Below are 18158 nucleotides of genomic sequence, written 5' to 3'. Positions count from 1 at the left end.
GTTCTTTTTATTATATATATTTTTTAATATAAAAAATGGGACTGGTGAGGCAGGGACACATGCAGGGGATGGCAGAATCCCTCGGCCTCAGGCCTGTCCTCCATCCTGCAGAGACAGGTCAGAGAGCAGGCTGAGGTGGGGCACCAAGATTCCCAGCCTGGGGCCGGGCCCCAGCCCACTCTGAAGCTCCTGAAGCTCCAGCCCACTCTGAGAGTCAGGGGCCGGGCCCTCTTTAAGTCTCAGGCTCCCTGCCCTGAGCCGGAGAGCAGCACAGAGTCCTGGGGAGCGGCTGCCACTCTCTCTGCCGCCCCGAGTTCGGGCAGAGCAGCAGACGGCAGCGTGTCTGGCAACACTGGGTTCTGGGGCTGGCAGTCAGACCCCCGTGCCTTCTTCCTGGGTCCACTGGACTGTGCCAGAGCCGTGGCAGCCGATAAGCACCATCTCCAGGCTGTGGGGTTCCCAGGGCAAGGCCAGGCCCCCTGACCCTGGCGGGGGCTCTCCAGTACTCGCAGCCTCGGCCTGGTTAGTGGGTTCCGGGGGCCCAGTCCTAGCCCCTTCCTCGGGGGCCGGTGAGCCAGGGGTACTGGGCTCGGGGCAGAGCTCTGCTGAGGCCGGGGGCTCTGAGTCAGAGGTGGGGGTCCAGAAAGCTGTGGCTCGAGGCCAAGGGGAGCTCTGAGAGGCCGGGGGGCCCCAGGGCCAGGGTGCTACGAGGGGAGGGGGCCCTGGACGAGGGTGGGGCCAGGTCCCACTCAAGACAGAGGCAGCTGGGGGCTGCAGGCAGTACGAGGATGTCCCAGTGTCCACACACAGAGGCTGCAGGAGCCCAGAGGTGCCGGCTAGGCACGGCCCCTCTCCCGATGCCCGAAGGCAAGGACCCTCCCCGTGGGGCGCCAGGACTTGCTGCACAGCCTGGCGAAGTGACTGCAGACCCTCCCGCATCTGCAGCACCTGCTCAGACAGCTCTGTCACCTTTAGGGAGCGAGGCAGGAAAGAGGGCGAGGTTAGAGAGGAGTCTGGACCTCACACAACGGCAGCGCCCGCCCCCCTCCCCTCGGCTCCCCTCCCCACCTCCACTTTGCCCCTCACCCACCGCCTGCCGCAGCTTGTCCAGTGTGTCTGTGTTCCTTGCCTCACTGGGCCCGAGGGGGACAGTGAGCAGGCCGTTTTCTGCAAAGAGTAGACTAGGGTTACCAGCCAGCACCAGGAAGAGGCCAGGCATGGGGTCCAGGCCTCTGCCCCAGTTAGCACAGACCACACTGGCCCGGCGGGGCCTGATGCCAGCCACGGCCACTTCCAGCCTTGCCCCAGTTGCCGAATTCTGCCCAAACCGCAAGGAGCCCTTGGGCACGCTGCCCCACACTTTCCCCCTCAGGACGCTGCCCTCTGCGCCTGTCCTCCAGACACACGACTGCTCCCAGGAGCTCATTACCTGGTCCGCTCTCGGGGCTGCGTGGCCTGGGGACCACTTTCAATTCTGCTTCCCCCTTAGCCCTCTATCCTCCCCAGGGTCTTAGCAACATTATCTTCTTTAACATGCACGACAACCGTACTGCAGACCAGAAGCTGGAGCGAGAACCGAGATCTTGCTGCTGGAGAGCTGACCGCAGGGATCCAAACCCCTTCCCGACCACCAAAGTGCTGGTCTTAACCACCAAAATGCCCAAACCATGCAGGCTGGGAAGGACAAGAGGCAAGAAGTCTTTACCCCGCCGGTTTCTCAGGGGTGCGCAGGGCAGAGAGGCAGCCCTGCCCACCTGCCGCCGCCCCCCATCCCCCAACCTCGGAGCGGGCCTCAGTACCTGGTCCAGGGGAGGGGCTGCTGCTGCATTCCGGGCCAGGCTGCCCCACACGGAAAGAGAACTTGGGCTGGTCGGAGCCACAGCCATCCTCAATGCCATCTACTACCCTATGGACACGGGTGCCAGGACAACAAATCAATCCACGGGCAACCACTGTGGTGCCCTAGTGTCCACACACAGGAGCTCCCTGGAGTTCGGGGCCCAGGAAAGGTAACACGTGGTCCCTTTCCCTAGGAGCTTGCAGTTTTGCCGGGGGCTCCAAGCTTGAGCAACAGGACACAGCGGGAATTCTGAGCAGTAAATGGCCATGGACCAAACGGTTAGGGAGGGGCCGCAGGAAGGTGGAGTCCAGGAAGGCTTCGTGGAGGAGGCTGGGACCGGTTAGGATGGAAGGATGGACACCCAGGGGAGGAATGTGCCTGGCTGGACCCCAGGGCTATCGCCACCATCTTTGCCAGATCACAGGGGCCCAGGGCCTGCTTACCTGGGGCTCAGATCCGGGGGTACATTCCACGGTACAGAGGGCAACTGCAAACCCTCTAGGCTTCGAGGGTGAACAGAGGGGCCGGCCTCAGCCTGTGAAGCCCCTGCCCTGCCCGGCCGTCCTCTGCTCCTTAGCCTGGGCCGGGGCGCGGTTCGCCGTGGGGATAGCAACTTAGCAGCGGAAGAGGAGGATGTGCAGCCGGGGGACAGCAGGGGGCTGGAAGGCTCGTCCGCCGGGGCCGGTGAGGCCGCGGGGCCCTGCTCCCCATCCGTCTCCTTCTCCTCCAGTGTGGACATAAGGGTGTTGTCACCACTCAAGGAGCTGGTGTCTGCCTGGGGACAGTGGGGCACAGGGAACCAGCCTGGATAACCCCTACCGTGTCCCAGTCACCTGCCCCCGTGACCTCATCTCCCTAGAAGGAGCCATCTTTGTTAAACTGGATGCCCAAGATCTCCCCACCCTCGGAGGCAGAGGCTGTTACTCGTGGCGGTGAAAGGAGGTGGGTGGGGGACTGCTCTTCTGCTGCCACCACAAAGCCACCAAGCCCTGGAGGAATTTGCTGCCCTTCAAAATTCTAGGCAAATGTGGATACATCACCCCTCTACCTGGTCCCTCAGGCTAACCGAACTATCCGGGGGAACACAGTGCTAAAAACTGGTTTAGAACTAGTGGTAGAAGCCAGGAAAATTCGAAGCCCCTCAGAGCAGTTGTCTCTCATGGTGAGGAAGCAGGGAGAGCCGCAGGGCTCTCTTCGGAGGCAGCCTGGAGGACTAGTGCCCGGCCCTGCCCAGGGGCCCCATCCCTCACGTGTGGCCTCAGCCTCCATCCCTTAAGACTCCGCTGTGGACCAGGCCAGGCCGTCTCCGGCGGGCCGGGGAGAGCCGGCAGGGCTGGCGGAGCACGGCTGGGCTGGGCTCTAAAGGACAGCGTGGGTATGAAGGGGCAGGAGACGGGAGAGTGTAGACCCCCCACAACGTGTGGGGGTGTTAACACCAGGCCAGGCGCTCACACGGCTCCTCCCCAAACCCCAGCCTCTGCCCACTTCACCAGCCACCACCCCAGCCCCCTCCGCACACATTCCCGGTGCCCTCACCTCTGCGGGGCCTCCGCCGGCACCCAGGTTGTAGCTGAGCTCCCCTCGGAGGCCCCGGCTGAAGCGTGGAGCAAACTCGGGGTACAGTGCGAGGCTCTCGTGCAGCCCAGTCAGCTGGAGACACTGCAGGACGCAGTAGGTCAGCCCCTTTACATCAGCATTGGCCTTGACCACCTGTTCCCGCCGGGGCAGCTCACAGCCAATCAGATCACCCTTCCCTGGGAAGCGGAAGTAGAGGTCAGCAAGCCCTGCCCCTCAGCCCACGCACAGAGGGTCAAGCAGAGGCAGCTGAGCTTCCCTTGGGAGGTGAGTGGGGCCTTCGGAGCCAAGACCCAGACGGGCAGAGGGGCCCAGGCTCCGGCCGACCCCCGGCTCCTCAGACAGACTTGGAGTGAAAAGCACTGAGGCCCAGGAGCTCAAGCACTTCCGGGATGGAAGCCACTGTCCTGAAACACACCTGAAGTTTAGCTCTGAGATTAACCGAGCGGTCAACAATTCTGGTGGTTCCGAGGCTGTCTGTAGATGGGAACCCGGGCCCCATCTCTACCTATAACATCTGCAGGAGACCCCACAATCCGGTATGTTTCAAGCCTCACACGTGATTCAGGTGGGGCTCATCCAGGAGCCAGCAGGTTAGTGCCCAGCTCGGCACAGTGAAGAGGTCAGGCAGCCACGCTTCTTCATCTCCCTGAACCCTGGTTCTTGCGGGACGGATTTTGTACTGAACTGGGTCCTGGTGCTTTCTTGATCTTACCAGAAGGTGTCAATGTAGGATTTTCCCACCACCCAGCTGGGACTGCCACCTGGCTGACAGCAATTGTAAAATGGCATCAATTAGAGTCCGTATCCCAATCTCAGAGATGTTAAATTATAGGGGGAAAATGTGCATCTTACAATCAATGAACTAGGGTGCCTCCAATCACGGACATGTGAGGAGTAAGCAAGTTAGTGTAGGTAAAGTGACTGACACAGAGACGATCAAAGTTCGTTTCCTTTCTCTCCCTCTGGACAAGAGTCCCCTGTAGATCGTTCCCAACAGAGACGGCCTGCCGTAGGCAGAGCACTCGCCGCCTTCACAAGGCAGCTCAGCCCACTGCCGGAGTTCGCAAGATTGGAAAGCGTTTCCTTACCCTCAAGGAAGAAGATGGATCACTGCCACCTTCCACCGTGGGCTGGCTCGTGCTGCCAGCAGGACTGAGCTTAGCAGCTCCTGTAAATGTTCACGGACTTTTGCTCAAACTTAAGTGTAGAAAGCATTGCTGTTAAATTGTATTTTCTTGGTTTCGGGCCATCCTTCTGGTTCCTTCTGAGAGCTGTTTGGATCTCAATGTGCTCATCTGATGAATGAGCTCTCTCTCCTGTGTGTCATCTGGAAGTAAGAGAAGTGTGTATTTTTTGTCTTCATCTAAGAGGTGAGGTAGAATCGAGAAATAGGACAAGACCAATGACAGAGCCTCCATGCCATCAGTCTCAGACCAGAGACTGCCCTCCAGGCCGGCATTGCAGCGGGAACCTCCAGCTCAGCGTTCCAGCCCCCTCAGGTCTTCCTGGTACTGTCACCCAGCCCACTTCTCTTCTCTTGCCTCCTTCCCCCACAACCGACTGTGTGTGCTTAGCTGTTAGCTCATACGCAGAGGTAGGGGCCAGAATTGACGCCACGAGCTGCACGGTGAGCCTCAGCGGCCAGCAGCAGGCAGGAGGCCCCTGGATGTCCAGCGAAGGAGGCAGGTGGGGGCAGGAGTGAAGGCAAAGCAGAAGACCAGGTTGTGGGGAACCGGGCATACATCGGGGCACCCGGAGCCATCAAGCCCACAGAGGAAACAATTCCTCTGGAACGTGTGTGCAGGCACAGGATGGATCAAAGGTGGCAAAAGCTCCAGTGCTGGGGACGCAGGCAGTGAGGTGAAGGTGGCGGACATTCTTGAGGCTCGTCTTAATAGTGAACAGGATTATTCTGCAACCTGGTGCGTGGCAGCAGTGAGGAGATGTTCTTACAGGACCAATGCCAGCTCCCAGCCACACTGCTTCCTCGGCTCCGAGATGAAAACCATCTGTTTAATAATCCGCTCGTCAGTCTTGACCAGTCTGCAATTGTCAAAATCTGTCTGTTTGCCCTTCCGAATCTCTCCAGTTCTCCAGCATTTCTCAAGGACTGCCAGCTATATGTGGGGGGCCATAATTCCGTTTCCTGGGAGTCCTGGCATAAAAGGCATCTAGGTCGGGAAGCCAAACTCCCAGAAGACTCAAGGTGAAAGGTGTGGCAGCCTCTCACCTCTCTTACCTCCAAGACCCCCTTGATGGTATTTCTTTTTCCTGTTGGTAGATCATCCTCCTCGGGGGGGGGGGGGGGGGGGGGGCGGGGAGGGACGCACAGTAGCTTCTGGGCATCTAGTCTTCTTAATTCTCCAGGTTGGTGACAAACCTCAGCCCCTCCAGGCGTCAGCCACCCCCATGGTGAGTCTACAAGCACTTGGCCGAGGGTTCACCTCCCTTCCATCCCCTGTTGTGAGGCCCTCCATTACCCAAACAGGTCACAGAGTTCCTGCCTGCTGGGGGCGCTGCTGGGAGCCTCCCACAGCCACGGACACCCTCAGCTCTGTGTTTCCAGGAGTGCTTTGCGTGTGCCTTCCTAAAGCCCGGTGTGTACAGCCTGCCATCCCGAAATTGTGCCCTTCCTTGGGGACACGGCGCTCCCTTGATCAGAGCTCCTGAAAACACAGTGTTTGAAGCCTTAGGGTTGGCAGACTAGGTTCTAACCCCATCAGCTAATTCATGAACCTCTCCAAGCCTCCTGCTCCTTCCGTGCAGAACAGGCACGACACCAGTGCCTCTGCCAGGGGTTTTGTGAGGTTTGTGTGAGCTGAAACACCTAAGGGCCAGCCCCGCAGTGAGACCCTTGGGATCAGCATTATTCTGACGTCCATCCCACAACTGCAATCTCTTCTTCCTTGTCCAGGGACTCGACCCATTTCCACCTCTTTCTTTTGCCAAGAAGGGAAGTATATAGGCAGAGTCCGAGCCCTGCTGTTGCCCGCTGGGACCCTGGGCCTGCTCTGTGACCAGCCCTAGGAGAGCACAACCCCGCTCTCCCCTGACCTGGTGGAGGGGCCCCACAAGAACAGCTCTCATTCCCTTCTTGCAGCCCTGCCTAAGCACTCTCTCCAACATTGCCATCCCTAGCATTTGAATTTTCTCCTTGGCAGGAACTGCTGATGCCCCCCATCCCCTCATAGGCTGCAGGCTGGTGGTCCTCCACTCACTCAGGGAGCCTTGAACACCTCCTTGTGTTGCCACCCGGTGGTCACTGGGTCCGCTTTGAGCTTTGTCTGCTTGGAGCTTTGCGCCATGGCTTCTCCTGACTCCGTCCTGGCTGTTTCTCCGCGGGCGGCCTTGCCTGTGCCCCCTGTCCACGTTTCTGCTGATGGGGCCCTGGTTCCACCCACCTCCCCCAAAACCCCCGCTTCCTCTCCTGCCCTCACAAACCTAGGATGGCAAGTACGGTGCCGCCCTTGAGCACCTCCATGGAGCCGGAGCAGACAAAGTAGAGGGCCTGGAGAGCGTCCCCTTGGTGGATGAGGTACTCGCCAGGCGTGCAGAAGGCGGGACGCAGGGCCAGGGACAGTGCCCGCAGGCAGCCACGGCTCGCGGCCTCAAACAGAGGCAGCTGCAGAACCTCCTTGTGCAAGTGCATGGCGATGTCTGCTCGAAGCTCGTCTGGGAGGCTCTGCAGCAGCTGCAGGGGGGAAGCAGGTGGGGAGGTTAGTGGTGGCAGAATGCAAGGCAGCCTCCAGCCAGCCCTCTTTACATCCATCCCACAGGGCTTAGGAGCAAGGGGAAGTGTGGGAGGGACCTGAGGCTCCGTGCCTGTAGCCTGTACCGGCAGTGCGGGAGGCTGCCTCTGCCCCCCTCCCATCACTTTAGCCCACCGTGAGCTGCTTGGCTTTCCTCCTCCAGGCCCAGAGCCGGATGTCGGTGAGCAGAGCCTCCAGGCCTAACAAGGGTGGAGAAAGGCCTTCAAGGCTTTTTGACTGCCCTCTGCCCCATGCTACTGCCCACTCCCGGGGAGCAGAAGCCAGGATTTTGTGTTCCTTGCCCCCCAGCCCACTCCTGGGAATTTTAGGCCAAGCGCATACTCCTGGAAGGAGCAAAGGCTGGAAGGGACAGCCCTGGAGGCCTGCGCACCTCAGTGGTGTCGATACCGTTGTTCACAGCCCACGTCGCCTGGAAGTACTCGAGCATGCGCTGCTTGAGGGGCTTGGGGATGCGGTGGATGCGGATGTAGTCTCGGAGGTCACGGGTGCGGCTGTGGTACAGAAAGCGGCGGGCGTACATGCGCTGGATGATGGCCGTCACGTTCCCAAACACCACCGCGTGCATCAGGGCTGGGGAGGGTGGCGAGAGGGGGTCACCTCCAGGCCCGGCCTGACACCACGCTGGACACATCTGTCCTCCCTCCCACCATCCAAGTCTCCTAGGCAAGACACGGGCCGCTGTGTGGCAGGGAGTCCTGCAGCCACATGGGACTCCCCTGGCCCTGGCTCTGTGTTCCTTCAGTCCCCAAAAGCAGAAGAACCTCTGAGAAGGACCTTGGGGCCCTGGGGGGAGGCGGGGTGTTGGGGCCACCTGGAGCCACAAGTCTGAGAGTGGGCCCAGGACAGGGAGAGCAGCAGGCCTCACCGCCAATGAGCATGGTGCAGATGGAGAAGATCTTCTCGGTGTCCGTGTTGGCGGACACGTTGCCGAAGCCCACGCTGGTGAGGCTGCTGAGCGCGAAGTAGAGGGAGGTGATGTAGGCGCTGCGTAGCGAGGGGCCGCCCAGGAGCTCCAGCCCCGTCCTGTTGGCCTCCCCGCTGACGCTGCTACAGTTGTCGTTCTGGCCGGAGCTGTTCCCTGCCACAGGGCTGCGGCCCACCAGGTAGTAGGGGGTCTCGAGTCGGCGGGCCAGCTCCTGCAGCCAGCCTGGGGAGGGGACAGGGCACACCTAAGCAAGCGGGACGGCACTGCCACACCACAGGCGCACGTGTGCCCACTGCTTCCCCCGGGGCGGGGGCCATGTGGATGCAGACCCCCCCCCATGTCTTCCCACCACTTTCCTCCTCTGCCGGTCCAGCACACCCTGTCCACCCCCTCAGCCCTGACCAAGACAAGCACGTGAGGACGAGGCTGTCGTCTCTCCAGCCGGCGTCTGCTGGTGCTGAGAAGGGAGCAAGGCGCATTGCACCCTCTCTCCCGTGGCTGCCACTGATCCCAGCCAACGGGCCCGGCTGGAGGGGCACAGGGCCCGCACCGGCCAGTCTTGTTCCCAGGGACGGAGAGGTGAGGCCACCTCCTCTGCCCTGTCCACCCAGACTCCTCTTGCTCTTTCTCTGGGCTCACCTGCTCCCAAAGGCTGCTTCCCCCTCACCCCTTCCACGACCACACAAACCACCCAACCCCATGTTCGCATTCTCAAGCACACCGTGGACGCGTGCATACGCACCATCAAGGCCACAGACGTGCTCTGCAGTTGAGAGGATGAGGACACACACGTATGAGCACATTCACAGGTGCACAGCCACAGCCACTCACACAGGAAAAGCCTGAGCGCACTTGGGAGAGAGACAAGGGCACACAGGTGCTTGCACTCAGACACCCAGGTAGGCGAGGCGAACACGAGCACACAGGTAAGCACACTCAAAGGCCACAAACAGGCAGGCACCTGTGCACACACAGAGGCTCCTGAGCACACATGCAGACATGGGTCAGCCTGGGACACTGGGCAGAAGCTGAGAGTGCCCCAGTCCCCCCCATCAATCCCACACTCTCTGGCTTGGACTTGGCAGGAGGTGGAGCTGAGTACTGGGCTCTCTCAGGAGCTCTGGCTACCCACAGTCACTCTGAGCCCAGCTGGAAGCTTGTGGGAACTCTAGGGTGTTGGATGGGGGTTCCTGGGGTCCACAGAGGTCCCAGGGATCCTGGCAGAACCAGGGGTCACGGGGAGCAAGGGAGAGAGGGCTGATCTAGGGTGGAGACACAGAGGGCAGGTGCAGAGAGGGGGCTCAGGGTCTGTGGCTGCAATGGAACTCACCTCTCCACATGCACTCTGCCACTCCCACCTTGACACACCCAGCGTCTCTGCTCCACACTCTCCCGAACGCCTTACACACACTCTCCCTGCCATCTCTACACCCCTCCTCACCCCCAGACCTGTTTATTAAGCGATCTCACAAACATGTGCCTCAGGCACAACACCCGAGGGCCATGTGATAGGGCTCAAACGGACATGCTATGGGTTAGGGCTAGAGCGCTCCCCAGAAGAGAGGACATTGGTGTTTGGTCTCCAAGGATGGCTAGGGTTTTGACTCAGAGAAACTGAGAGAAGGTTGTTCCCGATTTAGGGAAGGACCATATTGGGCCATCCCTAGGGATGGTGACACGTGCAAGCAGTAGGTCAGCTTAGCTGGAGTGTGCGGTTCATACTGGGGGCATCAAATTCCCTGCTAAGGAATTTGAGGAGATGTGTCAAGGCCTGAGCCAAGGTGAGGACTTGCTCTCCTGTGACTCGACGTGTGCTGCAAGGATTCGCGGGAGTGTGCCAAGCTCGTCAGTCGCTCTTCAGCTGGGCCCGAGTTGAAGCCAGTTCCAGGTAAGGAGAGTGGGCAGCAAGGGGTGAGAAGCAGGAGGATGAGGGGAAGGTTCCAGAGGGGCCTGTCCTCTCTGTCTTGGCCATGGGGCATTGGCAGCTCCTGGAGCTGGTGGTGCGGGGAAGCTGTTCCGGAGGCCAGTGGCTTTCGTCGAGAAATGCCCCGAGTGATCTCCCTCAGCATTTAGTACAATCTTTTGAAAATGCAGCCCATCTCTATGGGGCTAAAGGGAATAGGGGGAAGGAACTCTGTGTCTACACCACCCACAGCAAGGCAGAACCCAGGCAGGGAAGCCGGGGGCAGGGACCTCCCAGAGCCAGACCAGAGCCAGACCAGAAGGGGGCGCCACTTCCCCTCCAGAAATCCCTTCTGGGGCTGGACTCTGGGAGGTCTGGGTGTGGCTCTGACCCAGCTGGGGAGTCGCTTCTCTGGAGAAACAAGAAGGGGAAGATGATGTGAAGAAGGACTTGGAAACTCCCCTAATGTGAGCTAGTACCAGCCCAAAATAGAATGAAATTACTCCAGAACTTAGGGTGCAAGAATTAATATGAATATCTGCAAAACAGCCAGCCCCCCACTTGCCCATATTCTCCATGGCGGGACTCAGAGCCCCTCCAAGAGCCAAAGATATTCTTCCCATCAGCTGAGCAGCCTCTGTGAGGTGGTCAGAACAAAGGAGCCACAGGGACCGGAGACTCAAGAGTGGCCCTATTTGGGTGCAAACTGACCTGGGGATATGGTGTCTCAGCCCACTTTGGGATCAGAGCTTTGCATCACTATTATCTATCTCCCGGCCCACTGACCGTGTCGCTGTGTCCGCCTCCATCACAGCCTCCCTCTGGGAAGGGCAGGTGCCAAGGAGCTGACACTGCCTGCAGCAGCCCGATTCCGTGTGCTCGGCAACTAGAGCTTTGGGGAATATCCAAGTGGGCCTCTGGGCCACACACCAGTCTCCGCGGGCTTGGCAAGGGAGAGAGGATTTGCAAGAGCCTCCTTGGCCCTGGGAACTGATCGGAGCACGTTTCTAAGGCCCAGCTGGACTCCTGGTGACCCCACCAAGGAGCAGATGGTCATGCAAGGCCATCTGAGCAGCTGGCCTGCTGCCCATGGACTGGAACAAGCAATACAGGCCAGTTCCTGGGAAGCCACCAGAGGGCTGGAGGGCAAGGGAGGAAGAAGGTGTGTTCGGTTTTGGAGCCTCAGGGTATGAAGAGTTAGAACTGGCTGGAACAGAATGGTTCAGAGTTAGAGGAAGGATGGAGGTTGAGCTGGTTTAGTGGCACCATGGAATGACAGGGGACAAGGTGAGGGGAGGAGACAGGGCCAGGGCGGAGGAGGCTGACGGAGGGCCTCATTGCTCAGGGCAGAGGGGTAGAGCAGTTCAAAGGGGTGTGGTTAGCAGAGTCAGGTGCCACAGGGACTTCAAGGGGATGCGGGTTTGGCCCTAGGAGGTCACTGCAACCTGCTGGGTACCATTTTGGGTGGAGAGGTGGGGGTGGGAGCCTTCCTGGCAGGAGTTAAGATGTGAGTGGGAGGCGAGCAGAGGGAGGAGTGGAAGTAGAGGTGAAGTGAAGGAGAGTGAGTACACCAGCGGAGCAGAGAGAAAGGCTGCATTTTAGGCCTGGGGGAGGGCAGAGAAGCAGCTGAGAGGGATGGGCCTGCATATAACAAGAGTGGGGAAAGGCCTTAGAGGGCAAGGTGTGGGGGGCGGGATTCCAAGAGGGTGGTGCAAAAGCACCAGGCACCAGAAGTACCCAGGGCAGTGGCTCCCTGCACGGCCTTCTCCTGAGAAGGGTTGATTCTCAGCTGGGCAGAGGCCTGAAGAATGTGACAAAGGCTAAGGCCACAAGGAGGGCATGATGGGTGAGTAGGACTCCCCCGGGCCCACCAGGCTTTCTCCACTATGCCTGGCTGCTGAAGAACAGGCCTACCTCAAGGTAGTGGCTCTGTCACAGTCACACCTGTGTGCACGTGCGCACACACGCACACACACACGCACACACCAGCCCCCACATTCTTCTCACACACACACACCTACTTGCATGTATGCCCCAGATACACATGCAGACTTGCACACATCCCTGACCCCCCATATCAGCTCACAAACACACCCGTGGACTCACATTTCCCTGACACACACACACTCGAGCAGACATATTCCTCTGTTACATATGTCCACACACACTCTCCCCTCCCCCGCCGCCCCCCTCGCCGGAAGCCTCTGGTACCGATCTCCGGCAGCTCCGAGGCACTGCTCTCGATCTCCAGCTGGCCGATGTAGAACCAGACGCAGGCCACCCAGTGGGCGAGCAGGGCGAACACAGCCATGAGCAGGGTGAGCACCACAGCACTGTACTGCGAGTAGCGGTCCAGCCGCGGGAGCAGCCGCAGCAGCCGCAGCAGCCGCACCGTCTTCAGCAGGTGGGCCCCAAAGTACTGAGGTGGGGGGAGACAGGGAGGTCACCCCAGGGCCGGCCCCGCCAGCCCTGCCCCAAAGCCCACCCAATCCAGCCACACTGACCACGTTGACCTTGAAGGCATGTAGCAGGTCAAAGGGCAGCGCCGCGATGACATCCAGCAGGAACCAAGTGGTGACGTAGTGGAGGCAAATGGACTTTGGGGCAAATACCACCTGGCCTGACTTGGACACAAATGTGGTGCGGAAATTCAGCACGATGTCTGCAAGAAGTCGGGGTGGGACTCAGCATGGGGTAGCGGAGGGGCCACACCTTACTGGGCATTGACACTTTACTGGGTATCTGACATGGCCTGGGGCCCCCTACCATCGTAGTTCATACAGAACTCTAAAGGGTGGATACTGTTATGCCCATTTGATGGAGGGAGAAACTGAGACTTGGAGAGGCTACCATCAGCTCAGGGTCATATAACCCATTAGCAGTAGAGGTATGTTTGGAACCTAGGTTTGATTTCAAAGCCCACAGGTCACTAACAGGGGGAGGGCGTGGGGGACACTTGTCAGCAGGCACAGGAAACCATGCAGACTATCCCCATCAAAGCCCGAGGGGTGCCCGGCATGGGGTGGGGTGGGAGGCACAGGGCACACGTACCAAGAATGAAGAGGACCTCCACAGCCAGATCACAGACGCTGGGGGCACTGCGGGCGGCGCTGGGCTCCCGGGCTGTGCTCACACACACGCTGTAGGGCACGGTGACAGCCACGTAGAGGGTGGCAAGCAGGATGAAGCCGTCCCAAGTGGCCCTCAGTGCCCCACAGTGCAGCAGGATGAAGGGTGACTTTCGGATGGCTGCTACTTTGTACTCAGGCAAGTTTGGCTTCTCCCCAAACACCCCCTGAGGGGAGCAGGGCAGGTCCAGCCAGGGAGGACAGGAAATTTATAGAAGCTGAGTTGGATAGGGTCTGGGACAGGCAGCCACCTCCTTTCTCTCCCTGCATACTCAAAGCAACCTCTGACACGGGCATTAGGGCCCTCATGTTACAGATCAAAAGACTGAGGATCAGAGAGCCCACTGACTTAGCTGAGGGCACACAGCCGTTTAGGGGAAGAGCCGACATTGATCCAAGTCCCATCTGACTCCAGGGCCAAGACTCTATCTTTGATGGATCAGGCATCTGACATTCCCTCCCTCAGTCACAACCCCAAAGTGCTGGTGGGGCCTAGGTGGTCCCCTGGACATCCTCTCTGTGCTGGGCTTAGTTCCCCTCCTCCATCTCCTCAGCCTGCCCCTACGGTGCCCCGCCCCCCAAACACACACCCTTATGCGCAATCCACCTTATTGAGCTTGTGCTTGCCCTTGGGCTGCTTCTGCAGGTGCCCAGACAGGTGGTAGAGCACAGCCCGGCTCCGCCGCCGGTTGGCATTGAAACCTTTGGCTCCTGCCCGGCCATATCGGCGCCGGCCACCACCTGCAAAAGAGCGGCCCGTGAGGATGGTGGGGGGAGTGCCCACACCCCCTAGCTAGGGTCTTGTGTGGAGGACACCAGTTGCTGGCCCATGACCTGGGCCAGTCTGACTCATTGACTGGTTAGTCTGTTTAGAGCTGGGGACTCCAGCATCCTCACTTCCAGGGGCACTTATAGACACTCTTCCCCTCACTTCCAGGGGCACTTATAGACACTCTTCCCCATGCCAACTTGCAGGAGAAGGAGGTCTGGATTAAGGCAAAGGCAGGAGAGGATCTCCATAGGGAAAGGCCTGAGACAGGAGTGGGGAGGTGGTTCCCAGGGCTGGGGGGTGGGTAGGGGGGGATGGAGAGTACCCCCAGCATCCCCAGCTGCCCCCAATGACAGCCTTGTGAGCTGGCCGTAAGGCCTCCCCAGTCCTTGGAGGATACAAGAGGGGAAAGGTCCCAGGGACTAAAAGAGGGCTTTGGATGGGGCTCCCAGTCAGCTCTGTATGAGGGAAAGGTACCAAGTGGGTCTGCACTGGGCCCCACTAATTGGTCCGAAAATGGTACTTCGCAGGCACTAGCGGAGTTTGTTTGCTTTCCGTTTCTTAGTAAAGTTGACTTCAAAACTCCAACTTTGTCTCAACTGGTCTCTTTGGAAACAAGCTTTCCATATCTGGGCATGTGGAGATGAGAGCAGCACAGGCCTCTCACCCAGCAAAGTGGGACTCAATGAGTGCAAGAGGGTGGGGGGACCCGTGAGCCCAAGCTGGGTGCCAAGGCCCCACCCACAGCACCTAAAATCAACAGCCCCACGGGCACCCACCTGTCTCCTTCCAATTGTCAGGGCCCCCTCGGTTCTTGGTGTCACTGATATCCTTGTGAGAGACCAGGAAGAGGGCCACCTCCCCTTTCTCATTCTTTATGGGTATCACATCGAGGAGACACCAGAATGGGAGCCCTGGGCACAAAGACAGACTTAGCCTAGCTCCTGTTCTCCACCTTGCCCGAGGTGACAGAGGTTCCACTGCCACCCCCCGCCAAGACACAAGCAGGATGGGGGCTTTTCTGGGAGTGGAGCGGCGGCCTGGCTCCATTTAGGACAGGGCTTGATGGAACAGAGAGGGTGGGGGAAGGCAAAGGAGAGCAGAGATGACCATCAGACATGTGTGTTCATAGACCTGTCCTACTGAGACCGGGACATTTTTCCGCTGAGGTGGGAAACTCAAGATTGGAAATTGAGTGGAGACTGAGGCTGAGGTGGGGATGGAAGAGAGAAGCCAAGGGACAGTGGATGGGGCGGGGAAAGTAAGGGGATGTGGGAAGACAGGACGGGATGGGGAGATGGAGAAGATGGGGATGGAACCCAAGGGCAGTGGATGGAGTGGGTGCCAGGCTGGGTGAGGCCTCAAAAGTGAGGTGGGCTGGCCAGGTGGCCCCTCACCGCTCTTCCGGTACAGGATCAGCTCAGCCTTGAACTCCTTGTGCTCATCCAGCGCCTTGCGGATCTGTTGGCGGACAAGCTCACTGGTGTCTGGCCCATAGAGGAAGGAGCAGGCGCAGCCCCGCTGCATGACCTCGGCCCGGGAGAAACCCGTGAGGTCGCAGAAGCCATCAGAGCAGTAGACCACGGGGAAGAGCCCCGCCACCTGGGCATTGCCCAGCACGAAGTTACTGTCTGCAAGAGAGCACCTCTCAGAGGAGGCATGGGGTGGGGGGGCACCGGGTCTACCACCCCTCTTTCCTAAATGCCTGCAACCAAAGGGTGGGTGTCACGAAACCCAAGAATTCTGTGTGTGTGTGTGTATGTGTGTGTGTGTGTGTGTGTGTGTGTGTGTCTGGGGTTAGGGCAGGCAGGTGCGGTTTATAAACAGGAATCAGTGTGTCACCTGTGTACCAGTGCCCTGCAAGGGTCCACTCCTAGCCATGTGTGTATGTGTATATTCAGGAATCAACACCGAGGTTGGTGAATGGGGCCCTGTGTGGGAACTGTGCCCTCTGGACCAAGTCCTGAGCAGCTTGGGGTATAGGGTAGGGCTGGGATGCCCAAAGAGGGCTGCACAACCAGCTCTAGGCAGCCACAGCCCCACTCATACCTCTGCCAGGTCCATTCATGGCTGTCTGGCTCCTCTCACTGGAACCCACCTGGATGGGAGGCGGTCCAGGCCACCATTCAGCCTGTACTTTTTTGAACCCCAGCTGCCTGACGGGGCTCAGGAATTAGTGAATGTGATCAAGAATGGGGGTGTAAGCATGGTAGCTGCACAGCACTGCCTGAAGCCAGCAATGTATTGGGGAGTGGGGGGCACTGAATCAGCAGGCTGCAGGATGGAGAAGCCAGTGTGTGTGTGTGTGTGTGTGTGTGTGTGTGTGTGTGTGTGTGTGTGTATTGGGGCAGGGGGCTGCTCAGTGATGGGCTCCCACCACCTATCAGGAACTGCAAGACCATGAAGTGTGCCAAGCAGAGAACTGGGAAGCCCCACTGGGGGTGAGTGTGAGGGAGCAGGAGAAGGAGGGAGGGGGGGTTTCACGACTTTCCCTGTGCTCAGAGCCCTGGAAACCCAGGATCCAGAAGCTCTGGTCGCCTACTCCAAACTTCCCCAATCTTGGTAGGAATACCCGAACCTATCTTTGGGGGTCTAGGGGGGTCCTGTGGGTTTAGGCTGGTGAGTTTAGGCGGTGAGGTGAGCTTGGACAAACAGTGTGCTCCTAAATCCCGCCTACTCTATCTCCTTTGCAAACCTTTTTCCTAAATCTGATTTTTGAACCCTCAGGCTGTCCCTGAGCACCGCTCCTCTCCCTCGCCCCCCACCCCGCCCCTCCACTTCTATGTTAGTCGGTGGGATAGCGCCAGACTCAGGAACAGGGTGGGTTAGATTGACTAGGTAGGGGTTCGATCTCTAGCAAACAAATAGCATCCGGGGCCCCAAACCCTGAGACTTCTGGCCGTCTTGCCCAGCCTCGTGTAAAGTTCACCCTGGACCTTTTGGGAAACGGCGTCTGGAAGGAGATGGTGGTCCCGGCTACAATCAGGGCGTTGGGGACAGAGGGTGAGAACGGGAAGGAGCCAGGCTGAGATGTCGGGGAGCGGGACCTGCGGGAACCCTGGCAAGGAACGGCTTCTCTGGGAGCCACTGGAGTGAAGGTCAGACTCACGCGTGCCGTCGAAGCGCGTGGCGATGGTGTCCAGGAAGGTGTTCTGCGGCGCCAGGAGTCCCCGCATGGCCGGCATCTTAGGCGGCCGTGGCCGCCTGCCCCATCCCTCCGGGGCGCGGGGGCTCAGCGCCGGGGGAGGGCGCCCAGCTCGGCCGCCCCCCACCGGGCCCCGCGCCCCCTAGCGCAGCCGTCGGAGGCTGAAACCCACCCCGGGTTCGCAGGCCCGGCCAGCAGCCGGTGCGCGAGGGGGCGTCCCCGCCGTCGGGGCCCGGAGCATGGCGCGCGGCCTCTCGCGTCCTGGCCGCCCACGAATGCCGGGCTCCAGACTCCGCGCTCGCCGCGCTCTCCGCACCTTCCGCTCGCGGCGGCGGCGGCAGCGGCCGCGGCTCCCGTTTCGGCTGCGGGTCGGCTCCCGCTCGGGCTCCGCTCGGCGCCGGGTCCCCGCAGCTCCCTCGGTCTGTCGGGGAGAGGAGGCAGCCTCCCTCCCTTCCTCCGGCGCCCGCCGCCTGCACCGGGGTAACCATGGAGACGGGCACACCCAGGCAGGGCCGCCTCCTTAAAGGGACAGGCCTCCCGCCTAGGGATCCCCTCCCCTTGGGACCTCGGTGGGGGCAGGGGAGGCGGCGGCCCCCCTACCCCCGCCGAGCCTGCTGCCCGAGCCGCCCCAAGCCGCCCCGCCCGCCCCTCGGAGAAGACCGGCGAGCGCCTGGTCCCGCTCGGGCTGACTCAGCGCAGGGGCGAGGCGTCTTTCTCTGCAGCATGGGGGTTCGCACAGAGCCTCGCAGACTCTCCTCCCCCGGAGCGACCAGAGGAGAACTCCGGCGGGGGGGGTAGGGTGCGCGGGGGGGGGGCTCTGTGTTTTAGAAGACGCTTTCCCGAGGAAAAAATGTAAAGGGAAAGGGGGCTGGGCGGTGGTGGGAGGTGGGGAAGGCAGGCAGAGGGACCCCAACTGTACAGGAAAGTCTAAAAGGAGATGGGGTGGAGGGTGTCTAAACGCAGCTTCTGGGCATCCAAGGCTTTGTCAGCCTCAACTTGACCCTCGTCACTGGGAGGTGCAGCTGCAGACAGGAGCTATCAGGAAACGGGAGGGTGGGTAGCCCTGGAAGTAAGGTTGAGATGCTCTCGGTGAGTGCCGG

At 60.1% G+C, this 18158-nt stretch overlaps 1 protein-coding gene across 6 annotated transcripts; it reads right to left on the bottom strand.

Annotated features, from left to right (window-relative positions):
• Positions 1-4: 4 nt before the first annotated feature.
• Positions 5-17527, bottom strand: KCNH3 (potassium voltage-gated channel subfamily H member 3). Of its 6 annotated transcripts, none has more exons than XM_047867136.1 (15): positions 17023-17527; positions 15311-15544; positions 14693-14827; positions 13752-13885; positions 13068-13311; positions 12521-12678; positions 12228-12435; positions 8054-8335; positions 7559-7758; positions 6860-7109; positions 3377-3594; positions 2284-2615; positions 1800-1906; positions 1091-1167; positions 5-969 (listed from the first exon to the last, which is right to left on the bottom strand). In XM_047867136.1, exons 1-15 carry the CDS (start codon positions 17096-17098, stop codon positions 373-375), a joined length of 3252 nt encoding a protein of 1083 aa, XP_047723092.1. In that variant the 5' UTR covers positions 17099-17527; the 3' UTR covers positions 5-372. The 6 variants fall into 6 exon arrangements, 4 of the variants coding, with proteins under 4 accessions (XP_047723092.1, XP_047723094.1, XP_047723093.1 ...); XM_047867138.1 differs by having other exon boundaries at positions 5-105; XR_007154038.1 differs by having other exon boundaries at positions 899-969; positions 1091-1563.
• Positions 17528-18158: the final 631 nt, after the last annotated feature.

Source organism: Prionailurus viverrinus, chromosome B4 (assembly GCF_022837055.1).
Source record: "Prionailurus viverrinus isolate Anna chromosome B4, UM_Priviv_1.0, whole genome shotgun sequence".
NCBI classification, from domain to species: Eukaryota; Metazoa; Chordata; class Mammalia; order Carnivora; family Felidae; genus Prionailurus; species Prionailurus viverrinus.
Note: the sequence above shows the minus strand (reverse complement) of the source record. Positions and strands in the feature narration are given on the sequence as shown.

Bases quoted from the DNA above. Each gene is read 5' to 3' on its own strand.
- KCNH3 (XM_047867136.1), bottom strand. From the start codon at position 17,098: ATGCCGGCCATGCGGGGACTCCTGGCGCCGCAGAACACCTTCCTGGAC. The intron at 7,110-7,558 runs GTGCGCAGGCCT...TCCCCCCTGCAG, and splicing joins ACGGTATCGACACCACTGAG to CTGCTGCAGAGCCTCCCAGA. The intron at 2,616-3,376 runs GTGAGGGCACCG...CACTGTCCCCAG, and splicing joins CCGGCGGAGGCCCCGCAGAG to GCAGACACCAGCTCCTTGAG.